Source organism: Aythya marila (genome assembly GCF_965140915.1).
Source record: "Aythya marila genome assembly, chromosome: 8".
Classification (NCBI taxonomy): domain Eukaryota; kingdom Metazoa; phylum Chordata; class Aves; order Anseriformes; family Anatidae; genus Aythya; species Aythya marila.
This window is the reverse complement of record NC_139049.1, coordinates 2,947,340-2,967,242: the sequence shown is the minus strand read 5'-3', so window position 1 is coordinate 2,967,242 and position 19,903 is coordinate 2,947,340. Positions and strand designations below refer to the sequence as shown.

At 38.9% G+C, this 19,903-nt stretch overlaps 1 protein-coding gene across 1 annotated transcript in view; it reads left to right on the top strand.

Moving 5' to 3' along the window:
- DPYD (dihydropyrimidine dehydrogenase) overlaps positions 1-19,903 on the top strand; it is a 341,375-nt gene that overhangs the window by 265,143 nt on the left and 56,329 nt on the right. Inside the window, exon 19 of the mRNA XM_082765934.1 lies at positions 12,162-12,304. Coding sequence (XP_082622060.1) covers positions 12,162-12,304 — 143 coding nt within the window. The remainder of the gene's footprint in view (positions 1-12,161; positions 12,305-19,903) is intronic.

The following is a 19,903-nucleotide window of genomic DNA, read 5'->3' as shown; positions in this document are numbered from 1 at the left end:
CTAGTTTACTTTTTGAATTTCTGAATAAAGAACTTAAGCCTATTTGGGCTTCTAGTAAATTTGGCACATGGACTAAATTGATTACCAGATGCATTGTGCAACATATGGCATTGTACCGTCTTTGTGTGCTTCATAGTATTTTCTTAAATTACCAGCATTTGTTTTGATTCCAAAAATGCACTTGTCTATGCTTTTTAGTGCTTTGGACTTAAATGCTGGCTTTTCAGTGCTGAGCAGATGTGTTAGAATTTCATGTGGAACATTTATGCTTTTGTGAGTTGTATTCTTTGAGCGCTCCACACACAGTATTATTGCAGTGATAGCTCACGCAAGTGGGATCACTTAGTTTTCATACGTACATTGATTGTTTAAAATAACCTTCAGAATTCCTAGTAATTCTGTCACCCAGAAGAACAAGGAAGCAAGCCAGTTTTGCCCAAAGATATTGCTCCCAGAGTGAATGAATTTTCAGGTACATTTTATTTTAGATTAAAGAAAAAGAGGAAGGAAGGAGAACATAATTCTTTTATGGATGACAGCACTAGTCAACAACAGCCCTGTATGCTTCTGTGAGCAGACTTATTCCTGTGCTTGAGGTTGTGTTTTGAGTGTGCATAAAAATTCACGCATGAAAATGCACAGAATAAGGTGCTGAGGACCAGGACATCAGTGTATGATTTGCTTCTAAAAGCAGCCTGCTCTAGTTGATTTAGAGAGGTTATCTGTAAAATAAGATCCCCCAAATTACCAACAGTTTTAGCGAAAAGGGCAATATGATGACCCGGGACAAGGGATTTGTAACCAGGAGGACTGCCAGCTGCCTAATATTTGCAGGTGAAATTTTTCACTCCTCACACACACATTTCCTCTCCAGGACTTCTCTTGCATTTTTGTCTTTTGAGATAAAAATGTTATACCTTTGTATAGCATTTGGATATTCTCTCCAAAAAGGCACTGCATACGTGCAAAATATTGCTGGTATATTTTTAGTAGTACCAATGTGTGTTCTAGGAGTATTTAAAATCAACAAACACACGTGGGCCCCTGGCTTTGTGTTAATTGGCCTTTACTTTGATCACTGAAGACCAGTGAATGCAGTTTAGAGTTTTGTTGCTATCGTTTTTCTTCAGTGGAAGCCAAGGGGATGAGTAAGTACATAAATTAAGTCCCTTACTCACCCTCTGAGCTGCCCTCATTGGATAACAATTAAAATGATCTGACAGAGCAACGCACTGAATTCCCTTGCATCCCCTTATGTTGCTCTGAATACATAAAATAAATGAGTGTTTAAGCCTATTAATGCTGTTATTTTTTTATTAACGCAGAAGGCAGAGTTAAGATACAGGTGTGTAATTTCATCTTGAAACCAGCACTGAGCTGTGTGGCTGATATAAAGGTAGGACTGATATAAACATGTTTTAATTACTAACCCTGGATAATATATCCAAAGCTAGTAAAGGCCTCCACAAATAAGGTTTGCACTTCCTTTATGTCACGGGTAGTTTACACAGCACAGGCATGCTATTATTTCACTTTCCATTAAGATGTTAGCTCTTCAGCTCACTGTACACTCAGCTAGAGAAGTGGCATGAAACCTCCTGTAACTGTGAAGGTTATTAAAAGGAAGAAACAGAAGAAAAGCCCTGTCTTTACAACTGTCATCCCTGCACAGCCGAGGTCTCAGCTAAAGCCAAAGTATCGACTCGCTGTGGGGGTGGAGGGTCCTTTTCTTTTACAGATAACTAAGTATTGTCATGCAAATTTCATTACAGAAATACAGGTGGATAAGGAACTAAATATTTAGAAACTTATGTACCTAGTTATAAAACTGTAATTATGAGAAAGTGTTCTTGTGTAACGAGCACTTCACATCTGTCATACAGTGTTTTAATGTCTACAGTAGTTATTAGCTGAATATTTCCATTATTACTGTTCTGTGAGCAACTGCCATTCTTGAAACTGATTGATGTTTAGGAATAAAGCACTGTTATTACATGTTGCCAACTTCTGAGGACCAATCTTATAACATACGGTGCCTTCAAAGGAGTGATGATACCTCCTTTTTCTGGAACTAATCACATCTGAAGAAAGTGAAAGAATGAAAACATTTTTTTCCTCGAGAACTTTCATTGCATTGTATTCTGCTGCAGAATGATTATAGTGTTTTATCTGCCAAAGGTGACATTGGACAAAGAAAACTTTGTAGGAAGAGAGATGTTTGAATATCGGCAACTAGCGCTGTGGAGTGCCTTGGCTTGAGGCAGTAACTTTATTTGTGTGTTGATGAAACTGTGGTCTCGGTCTTTCATTGACTGGGTGCAAAACAGTCTTCTGACAGGGTGTCCTGGTTGAAGTCTTCACTAACGTTTTGTTAGTTCAGTTTGTAGGTTTGTGCTCTGTCCAGACCAGCACACAGATCTGCAATTTCAGGGAAGAAAATAGAAAAAAAATGAGAACCCCCCGTGAAGTGTTTATCTTCTTAAGGCCACACTGTCTTGCTAGAGCCTAATCATGCTTTGTGTGTTTTTCAAAGGGAGGAAAGCTGTAAAGAGACATTGCAGGCAAGTTAGCTGTAAATACTGCTTGGAGGGGACTGGTAGTTCATGGAGTCTTTGTGCATGTTGCTTAATTATTTAAATTTCTTCACCCTCATCCTGCCTCTGTCCCTTACTGAAACTGATCTATAAAGGAAGAATGCCCTCCAGCTCCAGCAGGAGCTACCAGGGAATATTATTTTCTAGTGCTTTCCTCACTAAATAAGGTAGAGAAAGAAAGTCATGCTAGTTTAACACTGCCATACAATGTAATGTCCAAGCTCAGCTTGTAGGAACAGTTTCACATGTTGATCTAATCTAAACACATTAACACATAGCTCCCAATGACTATATTTGTGCTGTAGAGACAACTAAAATTTGGAAAGCTCCTGTTCCTAAGATCCTGCAGGTACTGTATTAAAATAAATAAGGCAAGTCTTGGGACCTGAAGAATCCTCCCAAGAAACTATTTTCAGCAGGATAAGGAGGGAACACAGCTGTTCTGTCCTAACTCATAATTTGATCACCAAATTACAGTTGCTCCTGCAAAAATCATGTCCCTTTCATCCTTCAGCATGAACAGCTCCACATTTTGTTCTTGTTCACCTGAATCCTTGTCTGCCCGGATAACTTTGAGTCAAACTCCAAAATTGCAAAGTGAAATTGTCAAAAGTCCCCATACACTTCTTCCTTTCCAAATGCTGCCCTGATAGCAGCAGCTTGCTTTCCAACCCTCTCAACAAACTCTGATACGGCTTTTTCTTTCCAAATCATGATGTAGCCCACCAGCTAACAGACACATGCAGATCCCCATGAACAGTCAAGGTAGGTAGTTTCCATTTATTGCTGGGAGAAAAAAAGTGTCAGCTAACTTCCTACTCATCCTATGGCAAGCAGATGAGTAAGGCTGTGTGCTTCAACTACCTTAGCTATAGCTATCAGATCTCCTACTCTTGGTTGTGTGAGTCTTGAGAAACGGGAAGTGTTGAAATAAATGGCTATGATACACACAGTGTTGAAATAAACATTTATTTTAACACATTGTATGTGATGAGCCATTTATTTTAACACTTTTCACTTGAAGTGTTGAAATAACAGGTTTTATCAGGGGACGTGTCATCCACTGTTTTATGTATATGTGAATATGGAAATATATCTACTGAGTATACGTGTATATATATACTCACACAGATTATATAGATATGTAATAATAAAATGGCAGATGTGTGTGTAGACACACTATTACACAGGGAAATACAGTGCTTTCAGCTGAACTGAAGTCATTTGTCTCACAAAAATTTTATGTTCATGCTATCTTACGAGTTTTTTTGTATTTTTAATATATAAATAGATACAAATAGATACATACATAAGATTGTGTATTACTAGAGGGTACCAACTGGATAAAATAGATAAACCTCAAAATGGGATAAGTCTGGTAATGAGTTATGTAAAGGCAAAAGGAAATACTTCATGTAAGCTTTCTGGTTACCTGCGTTCTTTAATTTGCTGTTCTTTCTTAAGCTCTGCTTCCCTTGCTGCAATGGACTTCCCAGACCAATGAGTATTAAACAGGATAAGATATACTTCAGGTTTTGTAAATAACCTGCAAAGTTGCTGTGCTGCATTTTCAGTAAAGCTTTTATTTTTAAAAACACTGTGGAAGCCTCAGCGCCCTGCTCAGCAGTCAGTAGCCACTCTGCCAGTGTGTCCTTACTCAGATGTACTAAATTGCCTTCGTATGGTCAGAATTATGTATGCACTACAGTACCCACACAGACACTTGGACACACGCACGTCCTGCTTTCTGGCGCCAGGGTCATGTTGACCGTGGTAGTTGTTGTTGTTAAGGAGGTTAAAGCCAGCTCAAACAAAGGTAGCACTGCCTCTGAGGCTGACAGGGGCAATGCTGCCTTTGAACAGATCTGTAAGCTTCTGGGTAAATAGCCACAAACCCTTCTACTGGACTTGGAGTTAAACACATCTGCCTCTGCACTGGAATAAGAGGGCAGCGAGACTTCGGGTGCTGAAATGAAACACTCACATCTTTCAGGGGAGAGCATTACCCAGCAGAATTTGTCAGGAACTTTCCTGTGCCCCTGCAATGGTTGCAACATTTTAGTCTGGTAACTGTGGACAGTATTTCTTAGATGGCCTACCACACTTTTATGCTGGTCTAATGCATGTGTCCTTTTCCTCGTGCTATGCTGGGAGCATACCCCATTAGCACTGCTTTTATCGTTGTCATTACTATACCAACCTGGAAAACATGAATAAAGAGCAGCTGATAAGTTGCAACAGAAAACATTTTGCTGGGCTTCATGCAGATCACCAAAAGTATTGATTTTAGTGGATCTGCAGCTTGCAGTGAAAGAATGGCTTTGTTAGAAAATGTTTAACCGGCTCTTGCAGCAATCACAGAACAATTTCTATCTGTCCTCTTGATTTTTCCTACTGAAGTTCGATACGGTTGAAAATTCCCTCAGGTCTTCCTGAATAAATAATATCTACAGATAAGAAAAATTTACTTTTTTCCTCTCGCTTTCTCTGATTCTAACCTTTTTAATTGAGAGAAGTCTCCAATGACTGCTAAACATTTATTGTGTGAGAACTCTGGTGATTTTATGAACTTTCAGCTGAAAGAGCATAAATAATTGGGAGAAATTCAAAAATGGTAAAAATAAATTCTAAAAAGGATACTGTTTTTCCTCTATGCTTATAAAAGTTCCATCATTTTTTTGCATTTAGGGGCAATTTTTGTTAAAGGAAACATGATGCAAAACTATTACTGCCTTTTTTCCAGGTACACATTGGACTCAAACCCACGAGTATTCCAAATAGAATAATTGAATAAGAAGTAAACTTTGAAAATAAAAAAAAAAAGGCGGGGGGGGGGGGGGAAGATGAGGAATGATTGTCAGAGAAAATATTAACACACCATCACTTTATCAGGGCATAAATGTCATACATAGTTGTGATATGCTAACAAAAATGAGTAGAATGCAGTCAGTCGATGCAGTTTCTTGAGTCTGAGTTGAGAATAAGATAGAAATTGTTTTAAATCTGCAGTCATTAACTTTATTCTAAAGTCACCCTTCAGAAATTATCAAGGCAATGGCTACCTAACGTTTCATTTTATTGAAGATGTGGCTAACTGTTGTAGAGATGTGCCATAAAATGAATAGTCTCTCAAATGCTCTGTTTGGTAAATGAGTGCATATTTTAAAGTTTTGGTTGGAAATAGCCAGAGCCTAAGTAAATAGTGCATCATTATTGCTGATTTTGGCAAGTGGCTATTAATGTTTAAGTAGTGATGGACTGAACAGGCTGTGAAATGGATCAGGAGCAGTGAAAGGAGTCTTCTCCAGGTCCTGAGCTGAGTCAGAAATACTGTGCTGTGCACCAGTAAAGCTGTGGCGAGGTCCATCGTGAACTTGCTGTTGGGGCACACCCTATATTTTTTAGTGCACTGAATGTTGTATGTCCCATTTGGGGACCTCAATGTGGATCGTTTTTCTCTCTAAACATGTCTGTTGGTTGGATTTTCTTCTGCATACAAATGCATTCACTGGCCATTTTGAAGGATGTGTTGCTACACTGTTTCATTAAACTGCCGCGTTATCGGGTAATTGTTTAAACATAATGCCACAGCACTATCAAAAGGAAAGGTGAACTAATGGCATTTGCAAATGTCAGGGATTATCTTAACACTTTTATTATAGTTTATAAAAAGTAGGTTCAGGGCATTTCATGACAATTATTTCCACAGAAATTGGTTATTTAAATAAATTGCTAATTATCTGGATATGACAGTATTGAAAACCCTGCTAATGAGTTATTTGATAAGTGTAGCTTATGGTGGCCACCTACAGGTGGGAGAGAGAAAGAACATATAGAATAATTGCAATCAGAAGAAATGCAATGCAAATGAATTGTTTATAACTTGTATGTTTCCCTGGACTGTTTACAAATGCACGTTATATATATATGTATATATGTACTTTGATGACTAGTATGAGGCAGCCAACACATTATGCAGGAAATGTCTTTAAAAAGAACTATGTTTTCTGTGTTTGTTTCCTAATACTCAAACTTTCTTATCTAGTTACTTTCCGCAGGATTGGATTGATCATCTGCAATGCCTGAACTTTCCCAGATCAATTCTCTCATGTAAAGCTTTTTCGCCCAAGTCTGGTGTTTGATGTTCACTTGGCTTCTGTTGTCATTAGCTTTATTAACTTTAACAGTTAGGGAGATAACAATGTCAGCTTTCTTCAGATAATGTAGTCAAAGAGAGAAGGAGGATGATGAGTTGCTTCTTTTTTATATAGATATTTTTTTTGGCAGCATAGAGTTTAAAAGTAATTTATTAATCATAACGTTTTTTAGTATCATCTTATTTTTCTTTGTAATATTTAGGCTTTGTGGTTTAAATCTGATATTGAATTTATAAAGAACAACTGAAGTGTAATATAACATAATGCAAATAAAAATAAATTTTGCTTTGCAATGCACAGAATGGAGAGAATTATGACCCAAATTCATTTTTATTCCATTTAGTAACCATAGTTACAAAAATTTGCTTTGATGTCATCTACTAACCAAAGGTGTGCTTTTTGTGTAAATCTGCCCGTCTTGTATATATAGAGTTTGATAAAGGCCATTCAGCCCCTTTCAGGATTCAGGCTCAGAGTTATCAGTCTGCAGTCTGAATTGATTCAGTTCTGCTGGTTGTGGATCATCTTTACCTAGACCATTTAGAGCTGCTTCAGGTATATTAAAGATTTTAAACTACTTGTACATAACACTGCAGGTGAGAATGTAGCCCAGTACTGAAGATTACTAAGAATTATTTTATTTTTCCTCTCCCCCGCCCCCATATGTGGATCATTGGGATCAAGAAATTCTGAACTGATTTTGCTCAGAACTTCCAAAGCTACAGAGTTGCCTGAAGTTAACTCCAGAGTTGTCGTTGAAGAGGGCCTTACATTTGGCTCTCTAGCCTCAGTCTGGTGAACGTTTTTGGTGCTTGGCAGAACTGGGTCCTACAGGGACTCCAAGTACTTACAAAGTTGTAATAAAAAATATGCCTTCTGGCATTGGTAAAGGGCTTTTACTTCCAAAGGAAAATTAAATGATGAAACAAATAAGCAGGAAAAACATCTCTTATCGGTTTGTCATCTGTCTGTTGTCCTCAGGGCAAAGACAACTCAGCCTACCTGTACTAAACAGGGTGAAGTGTTTGAAGGACCTGTGTTCTGCTTCTCCTTCATGATGTATTCTGCCTGTTGGATTTACTCTACTGCTGTCCTTCATAGTCACAAAAAAAAAAAATCTGACTTTTATTAAAAGCAAACAAATACAAACAAAGGAACAAAAACTAATGCACTTTGGTTTACAGCAAGAAAAAATATCAGGGATTTTTGTGTCACATAGCTATTTCATTGCTTTAATCTTCATGTAATTGTCTTTGTTCCGTAATGAGAGATTTGAAAGAGTAGTTTTCAACATACGGTAGCATATCATCTCCACCACATATTTTTCTCTCTTTCATTTTCAGATCTCATTCCCCTGCTTGAGGTCTGGATAAATGCACTTTGTTTATTAAATCTCGTTATTTTACAGCAGGGTAAATGACAGCCATATCTAGTATCTGGTAGCAGCTGTACCGCTACTATCAAGAGAGTACCCTATCAACAGTTTCCCCAGCTACGGGTGCTTAACTAGTGAAATTACAGGTACCAACATGTCAAAGTATGTGGTAGACGCTTGTTTTTTAGCATATGAGAACTCTTTCAAATACATGCTGGATTTGGATCTCAGCTTCTTAAATACCACTGGTTTTATCAGACAACATTCTGCAAAGTCCCACTACTACTTACAGCTCCTTTACAATTTGGCATTAAATCTCCTTTATTTCAGCCTTTTAAAAACTCCTTCTCCACAAATCGCTGTAATGAAATTTATTACCTTCCTGTGGTACTCACATGAAAATGCAGGGAAATAGAGACACTGGGTCAAACTCATTGCCCATTTTGTTTGTTTGTTTCATGATAGTTTGGCTTCACTACAGTGTGTGGTTTTATTTATTTATTTATTTATTCTTTCTTTAATCTGGAAGGTTTTCTCAACATTTCGCTAGGCAATGGGATCCGCTATCACAAGTAAATGACAATGTACTCCAGGCCAGCACTTTTTATTACAGAAGGGAAGGGTTCTGAACAGTTGACCGAGAAATGTCCAGGAGAATGGCTGCACGTTCTGATATGCTTTCTGTGTTCTGTTGTCTCAAATGCTAAAGAAAAAAATGCTGGGATGAATGGTGACACCTCGGTCAACTCTTTGATTGTCATTAGAGCCATTTATTTACTCTCATCAGAAGCACTCCTGAAATGTTTTTAAATTCATTTGGTTGAATTATAGATGAATGGAACACTTTCACGATTGTACCGATTTATAACTAATTTCCTAATCACCAAATGTAAGTAATAACTCATGCTATGGATATCAAGTGCAGCTACTACTAAAAAGCATGTGTTCCATAATAAATTCTAAGCCTTACTGCCATCTCTGCTAGGCTTCATCAAATCATATGCTTGATTTCTTTAGGCTGACTGAAGGCCTTTCTGATTACCTATTGTGCTGAAACCTTAAATAAACTGTCATTTGTTCCTTTTTCTTCACTGACCATTGTACAGAGACCTTCATTAAAGTGAGAAGGTGGCTAATTTAATCAGACTGAAAAAAGGAACAATTATAATCTAGAAATATTTTCTATGTGGAACTTTTCTACAGGGTATCATTAAGGTCAAGGGTCTATAAGACTTACTGATTGAATGCAAACTCTCAGAGTTACATTGGGGTTAAAAGAATATAAACCTTCATGCCTTAAGGCAGATGACAGTTTTTAACTCATGCAGATTGGGAAGAAATTTCCCTGTAGACACACAATTTCAGAGTTACCAGCTTCTGTGTTCTTTCACCTTTCTGAAAAATAACTACCTCATCACAGTGAGATTCTGGAGTAGCTGTGTCAGTGCCTGAAAGCAATATAAAAAGTCTGATGCTTACCTGTAGCCTCAATTTCAAACACTGAATATTTGAAGAATTTTCCAAACTAGTGATTTTTGTTATTTTCAATGGTTTTGGTTGTTTAGTGTATGTCTTAGTATGTATGGTCTCTGAAAGACTTCATAAATAAATCTGAGTAAACACCTGGGTTCCATTTTTTGTTGTTGTTTCAGGTCTTTGTTCTAAGGCTGGGCCATCAATTCTGTTGTAATATTTGCTCTTTGGATACTAGCAGCCAACCTCTTTCAGAGAATCATTCTATTCCTTTCAAACTCATTACAATCGATCCAGCTCAAATGATGGCAAATAGTCATTACTGTCCAGTGGAAAGTTTCTGTTCAGCTCCAGCTTCTTTTTGTGTGATCTCTTTTGTTATGTTATTAGATTATTTAAGGCATTTTTTTGTGAGATTGGTAATTTTTATGAACCAATGTCTAGTTACCCCCAAAATATACAGGGTTGGGCTGCCCATATATGAAGATAGCAGTTTATATGCAGAAAACACCATACCCCGATGTAGCCTTTGTTAAATGAGCAAGAAGTATCTGTGTAAAACTTGTGAGCAGTCCTGGTCACTGACGTGGACATTGGAGAATGTCTGATGTGTCCTGATAGCAGGCCAGCTCTTGAAGAAGGAAGACGTATTGTATTAAGTATATATTGAGAAGGTGTCTATCCTAAATGAGCAGAAGATACCATTGCTCAAGAAGATAATTTTGTGCTGAATGCATAGCAGGTGCCAGTAGAGACTGCTTAGGTGCACTTTTGAATGTCAATGTGTGTAATACTGATGAGCCCGGATGACCTGTGAATTCAGTGTTGTCTATCAGGGTTGCAGTGAAGGGCAGTGATATGTTGTAAAAGGCAATGTGAGCTGAAAGCAGAGTATTTTTAATGGTTAAGACAAACAAAATTTCAGTTTTCTGCAATGGAAAAATACCTTGATAAACTGTCTCCTTTACAAAGTGACAGTGCAACTGTCCTATTTATTTGACCCAGCCATCTAGACTGCAGAGGTCTTAGTTGATGCAGAAGTAAGGCAGAGGCTGTTTCTAGAGGGCAGAGTCCTGAGCTGACACTAAGTCCTTTGTGGGCACCAGTAAAACTCTGCCTCAGAGGAAGAGCTGATGGGAACGGTGGAGGGAGGATTGATGCTGGGCTCAGTGAGACAGAGCTGCTTGAAAAAAAAAAAAAAAAAAAACAACTTATCTTTGCTAAAGACTTTCTTAGATTAAAAATTCAGCTAGCAGGCTTCTGTGCTCGCAAAGGGTAGAGGAAGGATGTCAACACAGATCAGTTGGGTTGAAGAAGGAGGTTTTATCTGAAGGAAACAAGAGTGTTGGTCAGGCATCCAAGCAGAGTTGTGCTGGTGCAGTAACTACTGTTTGCTCTCTTCCCATGCTCCTGAATTGTTACTTTTTCCACTTTCTTAGTTTATTGCATTGGTTTTCTTTCTTTCTTACCCTCTGCTTGTTTGCCCTTGTAGGAGGTTAACTTTTTAGAGGTTATAACAGTAGCCATGGAAGATGTTCAGAAGTGTTTCATATCATAGTATTTCCCCAAGTTCCCTAACACCTTACTTTTCCATTTCCTTGTGTAGGTTGGCAGCCAGCCAGTTCCTCTGGGAGTAATGTGTCCCTCCCTTACACTACAGTATTGTTTTCCAATGATAACATAAAATTATCCTAAAAGTTCTCTACATTAAATAGAAATTATAAGAATAAGGAAATTGTCCAGAGAAATCCCAACTAGACTAAAAATAAATAGTTGAATGTGTCAGCTGTCTACATCATCCATCAATTAATGAGAGACATTTATATGAGTGTTTTAAATAGTTGCTTACCATCAGTAGGCTGCAGCCAAAGCAGATGCGTTGCAGACAACATATTGAGACTTTAACCATAACTCCTATACATGTACATGTAACAAGGAGTTGTCTGACTCAACCTCTGTATGCCATTTGAAAATGTAAGCTGCAGTTGTGGAGATTTAACCCTAAATGAATTACTTTACTCTTTTGAGCTTCTGACTGTCATATTAATAGTTATCAGGGGCTTTCTTAAAGGATTATCTGAATCTACAAACATCCAAAAGGGAAACATATTAAATAATATATGAAGTGTCAAGTGCAGTGAAATGGTGCTTTTAAACAATTTTTAGTCAGACACAAATAAATGGGATGCGCCTTCTTACTTGTGCAACATATGTGTTCAAAAAAATCAACCCAATTCTTTGTGTAAAATCATAGATCTCTTTGTCTACAGTGTTTAATGAAATATTGCTTTCTGTCTCAGACATTGCTAGGTTTTATTTGAGCATCAGCTAAAATTTTCAAGCCACCTTTGCAATGTTATCCAAATATTTTTGCTTTTTTTTCATCCAAATTTATAATTTTTTACAAGCATTAATACCACTTAAAACCCAGTTCATGTCCTTTTATAATTAATATAACCTCTGCATTTCAGAATTAAATGTTAGTTCTTGATTTTTCTGTCATGAAGGATTATATCAGGGAATGCTCTCACATTACTAACAAAATGTTCTTGTTTTCTGTAGGAAATGCTATTAGGCCTATCGCCCTCCGTGCAGTGTCTGCTATAGCCCGTGCTCTTCCAGGATTTCCCATTTTAGCAACTGGAGGCATCGACTCTGCTGAAAGTGGGCTCCAGTTTCTGTACAGTGGAGCTTCTGTTTTACAGGTACCTTTTTTTTCTTTAAAACATGAGAATTTAAATAACTGTAATTAAAGGCATAATGTATGTTCCTTTCAAACATTAGCATAGTGGGTTTTTTATACCACTGAAAGCAATTTTCATGTTTTTAGACATGTTTCTCACTAAAATACATTCATTTTAGATGGAGTAGGAGGAGGAATTGCCAAAAGAAGACTTTGAGTGTCACAATACCAATCTGGGGAAAGGCTATCCATAAGTATATTACCGCTTTTTTCTATAATCTATGGGATTTAAACTTTAAACATGTCAGTAGCCTGTTAGTATGTACACCAGAATATTTGCTGGAAATCAGCACCTTACCATGTTCTAATAGGCATGCCAGGGCATCATTGTGGCATACACGTTAGACAAGTTGATAAGGAGTGCGTGGTAATTAACTTATATAGTTCCATTATAGGTTGTTATATTCTGGTAGATACTTGTCCCCTCAATGCGGAGTTCCCATCAAAGACAACAGCAGCTGAGGATCCTGTGGATATTGGCTTTGTGTCACTCTATGGGATGGCTGGAGTGGTTTCATTCCCACAGTTCACTTTGACATTAAAAATTAGTTTCAGTGTGACCATCTTTTCTGCACAGTGACTATTGATATTAGTCACTTGTCTGCTGTTACAAAAAACAATCATACGATAACTTTTTTTTATGCACAGTACATAAAAGTTATCATTTGAGGAGCTGAATTGGAAACCTACTGCTTTTTTATAGACTTGTTATGTTGTTTGACTTTATTAATAACAACTCCTATTTTTCTAGTTTGTATGGGAATGCTTCAAACTTCTTTTCTCATGAACAGACAAAAGATCTACCTTTCTTACACGGTGTTCTGAGAGCTTCTTCAATATAAGTACTAAGTAATGGAACAAATTACAAAGCAGTATTTTTCTACAAAAAGTAGGAATGGCAAGGGAATGTTTTTAGTGCTATGCATGCATTTCATTTGTTATTGCTAATAGAGCTGCAGTTTTGATAGCTTTGTCAGTTACAATGTTACATGATCGCAACTACACAAAGTGGAATGATTTTCTGTTCTACCTCTACTACATATGTTTCTAGATGGCTAAAAATGAAGTTTTAAAATGACATTTATGCATGTTTCCTTTATATAGACTTTCTAGCTGTTTACTTTCTATTATTTCTTTTCTTTTCTGCTGGTTTGCCCCAATGGCAATGGGAAATTTTGAAATATCTAATGCAGACATCCCAGTCAGTGCTCAAGAGAGAGAATTTTTGGCTTTACATGTTTTTAAATCATTATTTTCTGTTAAGTAATGATTAACTTCCCTGGACCTGGCTTCCAGAAATGACTTGGATCTATACTGGTCTTCTGCCCTTTCCAACAGATTTTTCCCAGAGATGGTAAAAAACCTCTTTTCTTGTCCTCAAGCTTCACCAGTTTAACTTTAATCAGTTCTAGAACTGCTTTTAAACTCCTCTGGATCAAACTCATCCTCAGTTTGAGTGGCCTATTTTTGTTTCAGTGAAACAGGGAAGACATTTAAGCTAATCTGAGATAAATGGATTCTAAAAGTGCTGTGTTATCTGAGGGTCTGAACTAGTTCAATTACATTTATTTAAAAATAAGCCTTTAGAAAACCTCATGCAAGATTGTGAGTACAGGCCGTAAATACTTCCCTCATCTAAGGGAAGGCAAGTGGAAGGGAGAGGAAGACAGGTAATCCATATAGATATTCTTACAAGGGATACACTTGACCAGGACTAGACTGAAACATCTGTTTGCTGTTCAAGCAAGATACGTTGTGATGGACAGAAAAAGGCAACCTTATCTTCACAGGTTATCTATGGAACATAATTATGATTATGAGAATCAGTACAAGCCTTGTTGTCAGTCTGCGTGACAACAAGGTCATAGGAATAGCTGGCTAATATACTTTTCCCTGAATCCTAGTTTCTCTCTCACCTGTCCTTGGTACCAAATGCCTCAGTTGTTCTTTCTTCAGTAGTGAAAACTTCTGTTGCTTTGACAGGTCCCTGTTGCTTTCTCAGTACAAAACCACAGAGCAAGTACAGAATCTGGACATAATATCAAATTAAGTGATGTACTGAATGATTCAGTGTATTAAGATTCACTATTTTGCTGGTCTCTGAGTTAAGTAGGAGCTCTGGGATTGTACTGGGAGAATTGCATGTGCATCCCATAGTTTTATCTGAAGTATATGCTTTGGATACTGTTGGAAGTGGTTGTGAATAAACTAACCCAGTGCTGTGCATTTTATGTTCTAACTTTATGTTTCCAAAACCATGTAAACACCTTATGAGAAACTAATCCAGAGGCAGAAAGCAAACAGCCAGGGCTTTGGCAGTGCAGGACTGCATTCTGCACTTGGCTATGCCGAATGAGAGTGGTCTTCTCTACCAGGAGAAGATGATGATCATGAACAAGGAAAATACGAAGGCTTTGTGTGAGTTGATTTAATTGCCATGTGGCATATCTCTTCGAGAAGAGGTTTATGAATAATAAATGTACCTCCATTAAAAGCAAGATCAGGTTTTCCTCTGCAGCTATTTTACCTGCAATCAGTTCTCCATTATTTTTTCCAATCGCTTTTATTTTTAAAATGTGGGGATTTATTTTCCATTTACAAAATCATCATACACAGGAATGCAAGTCAGGAGTCACTTGGTAAACCATATTTTTATTTTTCCTACAACCACTGCAAGTGGTATTAAGCAGGTATGTTAGTGAATGGTTCTGGGAAAGAATTTCATTATTCACTGTGTGTACTATTCCCTCCGCTAGAACACATTTTAGTGTTGTTACTGACAAAATGTTCATATGTAAGAAAGTTTTGCATCAGATGTTGAAAACACACTGGATCATTGTAGTTAGTTGTATCTGGCATTAAACTTTTATACAGCAAATGGCCTCATTCTTCCATGTTATGGACTTCAGAAACAGTTGGGAAAACAACAACAACAAAACTTGTTTTTAATTTTTCATTGAAAATGCTGAAACTTTTCAGTTTTTCTTTGGCTGATTCCCCGAGACTGTAGTTTTTTGTAACACACACAAATCAATCCCTTTTCAGTGAAAGCAAGAAATTCAGAGAAAAGAAAAGAAAAGAAAAAAGAAAAGAAAAGAAAAGAAAAGAAAAGAAAAGAAAAGAAAAGAAAAGAAAAGAAAAGAAAAGAAAAGAAAAGAAAAGAAAAGAAAAGAAAAGAAAAAAGAAAAGAAAGAAAGAAAAAAAAAAGCTGTATCTATCCAGCACTCCTTTATCCAGTCCTGCACTTTTCTCAAATAGCCAATGCTCTAGAGATGTCTAGCCACAACTTGTTGATGTACAGTTCATTACTGTAGGCTTGCAGTGAGGCTGAAGTATGTTTTCTTTAAAGTGAGCTTTTTTTTTAAAGCCACAATTTGTCAAAGTAAGATGTATATTGGATTTTTTGCATCTTTTGCATCATGTGTGTGCTTTAGCATGTCACATTGATGGTTTGTTAGATTTCTGCAAGGCTTTGAGGCAGACATACATTTTTCAAAGTCATCTCACTGTAGGAAATTAAAAATGGAGACGATTATAGAAAATTCCAGTGGAAAGAGAAAATGCATTATGGAAAAAGCAATAAAAGCGTAAAAAATATTAAAGTAAAAATCACTTCACAGTAGCCTGTATGATTCAATTGTAGATCAATATTGTGTAGTTAATGCATTAGCAGTAGAGCATTAATTTGCAATTACCACAGGTGATCTGATCCTCTGTGTTCTGTCCATTGACATAAATGACCTTTTGTTGAAAGAGATTCTGTAGTCATTATTTCTAGCAGATATAACCAAAAAAAAAAAAAAAAAAAGTAGAACAAAGGGGTACCTTCTGAAGTATACATTTTTCATGGTAAAGTCTTTTAACGTTATATTCTGGTATGGAACACTTTTGTTAATCTTGAATTTTAGTCATTACCTTGAAAAGAATATGGGCTTCTTTTCAAACAAATTTCTTTTCTTACAAAGTATGGAGGACACTCGTGCCCCCGCATGCTCCAGGCATGGCTGTCTGTAAGGCACTCTACATAGCAAAAATTTAAAATCCACCCGCATAGTTCTGCTTTTGTGGGCCCACCTGCCTGGGGGCAGCCTGTAGCTCTACCCCAAGCCCTGTTTCTGGCTCCCTGTTGTGCTCAGGATCAGGACCAGGTGAAGGCACTGCTGCAGTGCAGTGAGGGTCGATGAATGGGCAGTGTAATGCTGCTGCTCCCATCAGGCCTGCAGGCTGTGAGGTGATGCCACAGCAGCTGTGCGCAGTGGTCAGGTCCTCACTGGTCCCAGGTCTCCCCTTAGCCTGGGAAGTGGGAAATCAAATTTATTGACCCTACCCCTGCCACTTTGCAGGCTCAAGGCACACTCACACCACAACTCTGCCTTTTCCATTCACCCACCTACATCTCTCACTAGCACGGGCTGGGATTTAGCACCTTTTCTTATGGGCACTGCTTTTGTCCTCGCGCTGTCATCTCCAACTCATACACACCCACTGCACTTACACCATGACCCTCCTCAGATGGGGTTTAACCCAGCAAGCAGCTATGAGAGAAAAATGAGGAAATAGAGCAGGAATACCCTGGACCCTGAGGCAAGCTGCCATAACACTGAATCTGCCTGTGCCCTCCTCTCCTACCCCCTGCCAGCTCTGCATAGGACCCCAGGGATCTGACAAAGAACAAAATCCATTCTGGAAGCATGACAACTCATGATGGGAAAGCAATAAGGACATTTTTGGCTTCTGCAAGATAAAATCTCCCCCCCAACACAGAACGCAGTTGTTTTATGAGAGTACTTGCGTTTTTTGTAACGTTTTCAAGGAGAATTCTTGTTGGTACCTCTTTGGAGCCAGAGTCTCAGGGGATTCAGGACAGTTAGATTATTATTTTTTCTTCGGCAGGCATTTTACTGAAGCATTTAGCCAGGGGATTTTTATAACAGCAGGATGGCCCTTTGTGTGTGAATAAACAAGGTTTTTCATCACAAAATAGTGGGACTTGAACTATGAGAGAGCATTGTTATTGTATTTGTGCAAATGCGAAAGCCTGTGAGGAACCCTTCTACGCAGTATAAAATGCCCTGTGTGTCAGAAAATAAAAGCAAAGCTCTGAAAATATAATCACTGAAATGATAGGAAAAAATACCATTTCATAAACATTGTCATATCCTAATGTTAGATGCTACCATTTCCCCAAACCCAATCTCAAAAAAAAAAAAAATCCAAAAAAAAAAAATTATTTTTAGTTTTCATCAAGGTCACTGATGCAATTTTTCTCTGTTTTTTAACGGCTACAGAACTGTGAAGTGGAGATCTGGTTCTCTGTGCACTTAATTGGTGTTCTTTCAAGCCCATCTCAGTGTCTGTTCAAGTCAGTGAAGACACTGATATTGAGATAAGTGAGGATGAGATGAGGCCAAAAAATTCTCATCGAGGAATTACTGTTTATGGCATTTAACAGTATGGAGAGTGAGAAACTAAGAGACTGACATCACAGGAGTGCTGGAGCAGGGCAGTGCTGGAGCAGGCCCAGTGCATTAGAATTCCAGGTTAAGTTTACGCTGATGACAATTGGAAACAACTTATTTCATCTTGAGGGAAATAACAGTGCCTTTGAGTGCAGAGGAAAGGCTCAGTAATCCCTTGCATCTAATCTCAGCTCTGTGCAAGTAGAATCAAGTCAGGTAGCTGGCTGCAAGCCGTAACCGAAGGGCGCAGTCCCTGTGGCTGAGCAAGGCTGGGCCTCTCCTGCCTTGACCCACAAGGAGCCCCCCTGCCAGCCTGAACACCCACATGATGGGGGAACAGAGGCTGGTGACTTTGCTTTGTATCAGTGGAGAGGTTCCTGTCAGAGCATGTTCTGCCAGCCATCGTGACTGAGAACAGGCACCCTCAGTAAGTTTGCAGATGACACCAAGTTAGGTGCGTGTGTCGATCTGCTTGAGGGTAGGAAAGCTCTGCAGGAGGATCTGGATAGGCTGCACCGATGGGCTGAGGTCAACTGCATGAAGTTCAACAAGGCCAAGTGCCGGGTCCTGCATCTGGGGCGCAACAACCCCAAGCAGAGCTACAGACTGGATGAGTGGTTGGAAAGCTGCCTGGCAGAGAAGGACCTGGGAGTGATGGTTGATAGTCGGCTGAATATGAGCCAGCAGTGTGCTCAGGTGGCCGAGAAGGCCAACAGCATCCTGGCTTGTATCAGAAGCTGTGTGGCCAGCAGGGCTAGGGAAGTGATCGTCCCCCTGTATTCAGCTCTGGTGAGGCTGCACCTCGAGTACTGTGTTCAGTTTTGGGCCCCTCGCTACAAGAAGGACATTGAGATGCTCGAGCGAGTCCAGAGAAGGGCGACGAAGCTGGTGAGGGGCCTGGAGAACAAGTCCTACGAGGAGCGGCTGAGGGAGCTGGGCTTGTTCAGCCTGGAGAAGAGGAGGCTCAGGGGCGACCTTATCGCTCTCTATAGGTACCTCAAGGGAGGCTGTAGTGAGTTGGGGGTTGGTCTGTTCTCCCATGTGCCTGGTGACAGGATGAGGGGGAATGGGCTAAAGTTGCGCCAGGGGAGTTTTAGGTTAGACGTTAGGAAGAACTGCTTTACAGAAAGGGTTGTTAGACACTGGAACGAGCTGCCCAGGGAAGTGGTTGAGTCACCATCCCTGGAGGTCTTTAAAAGACGTTTAGATGTAGAGCTTAGGGATATGGTTTAGTGGAGGACTTGTTAGCGTTAGGTCAGAGGTTGGACTCGATGATCTTGAGGTCTCTTCCAACCTAGAAATTCTGTGATTCTGTGACTGAGAACAGGTAGGCTTTGGTACCAGCTAACAGCTTGAAGTTTCTGACACAGTCTGTGGCTCAGGGTAGAAGATCAAAACCTCTCTGTACAAAGCTGACCACGTTACAGAGAAGTCAAGATGTTGGAGCTAATTCTTCTCTCACCAATGAAATGGGCGAATGAAGAATAGATTGCTGGGTGTAGTGGTAGGCCACCAACATTGTACGAGCAAGACCAGATTCACAGAATGGCTCTTTACGTCTGCCAATAATTTTAAGGAAACAACAGTTAAGGCAAAACCGCTTTTCAGATGTAAATCCTTTGATGCAGATAGAAATAGTCTCAGATATAAATAGTTTTAAAGAACGCCACAGCCTACATTCCCAAAGACACTCAATATGCATTTGCACGTCCTTTTGAGTATCATCAGTCACATTTGAGATTTGTGGTCATTTTCTTTGAAATTTGGCAGAAGTTAGAAAGTATATTCCTGTAACAGGTTTTGAGAAAATGAAGACAGGCAGAGAAGAGTGTGTACCTGCATTCCTTCACTGTAAGAGAGATAGCACTATGAGCTCACCTCTATTAGACCTCTGAGAATCCACATGGGACAGTGCTGCTAAGACTGTGTCAGCCACAGGAAAGGCTTTAATTGGCAGTCACACCTTATTAGACGTCAGAGAACCCAACCAGGAGACACAGACCTGCTGGAAGCCAGGTATCATTAGCTCTGCTGCTCACAGAGCCTCATGCTTAAAAAAGTCTTCAGTGGATGCAGCACTGAATGGAGTGGCCCTTCTCTGC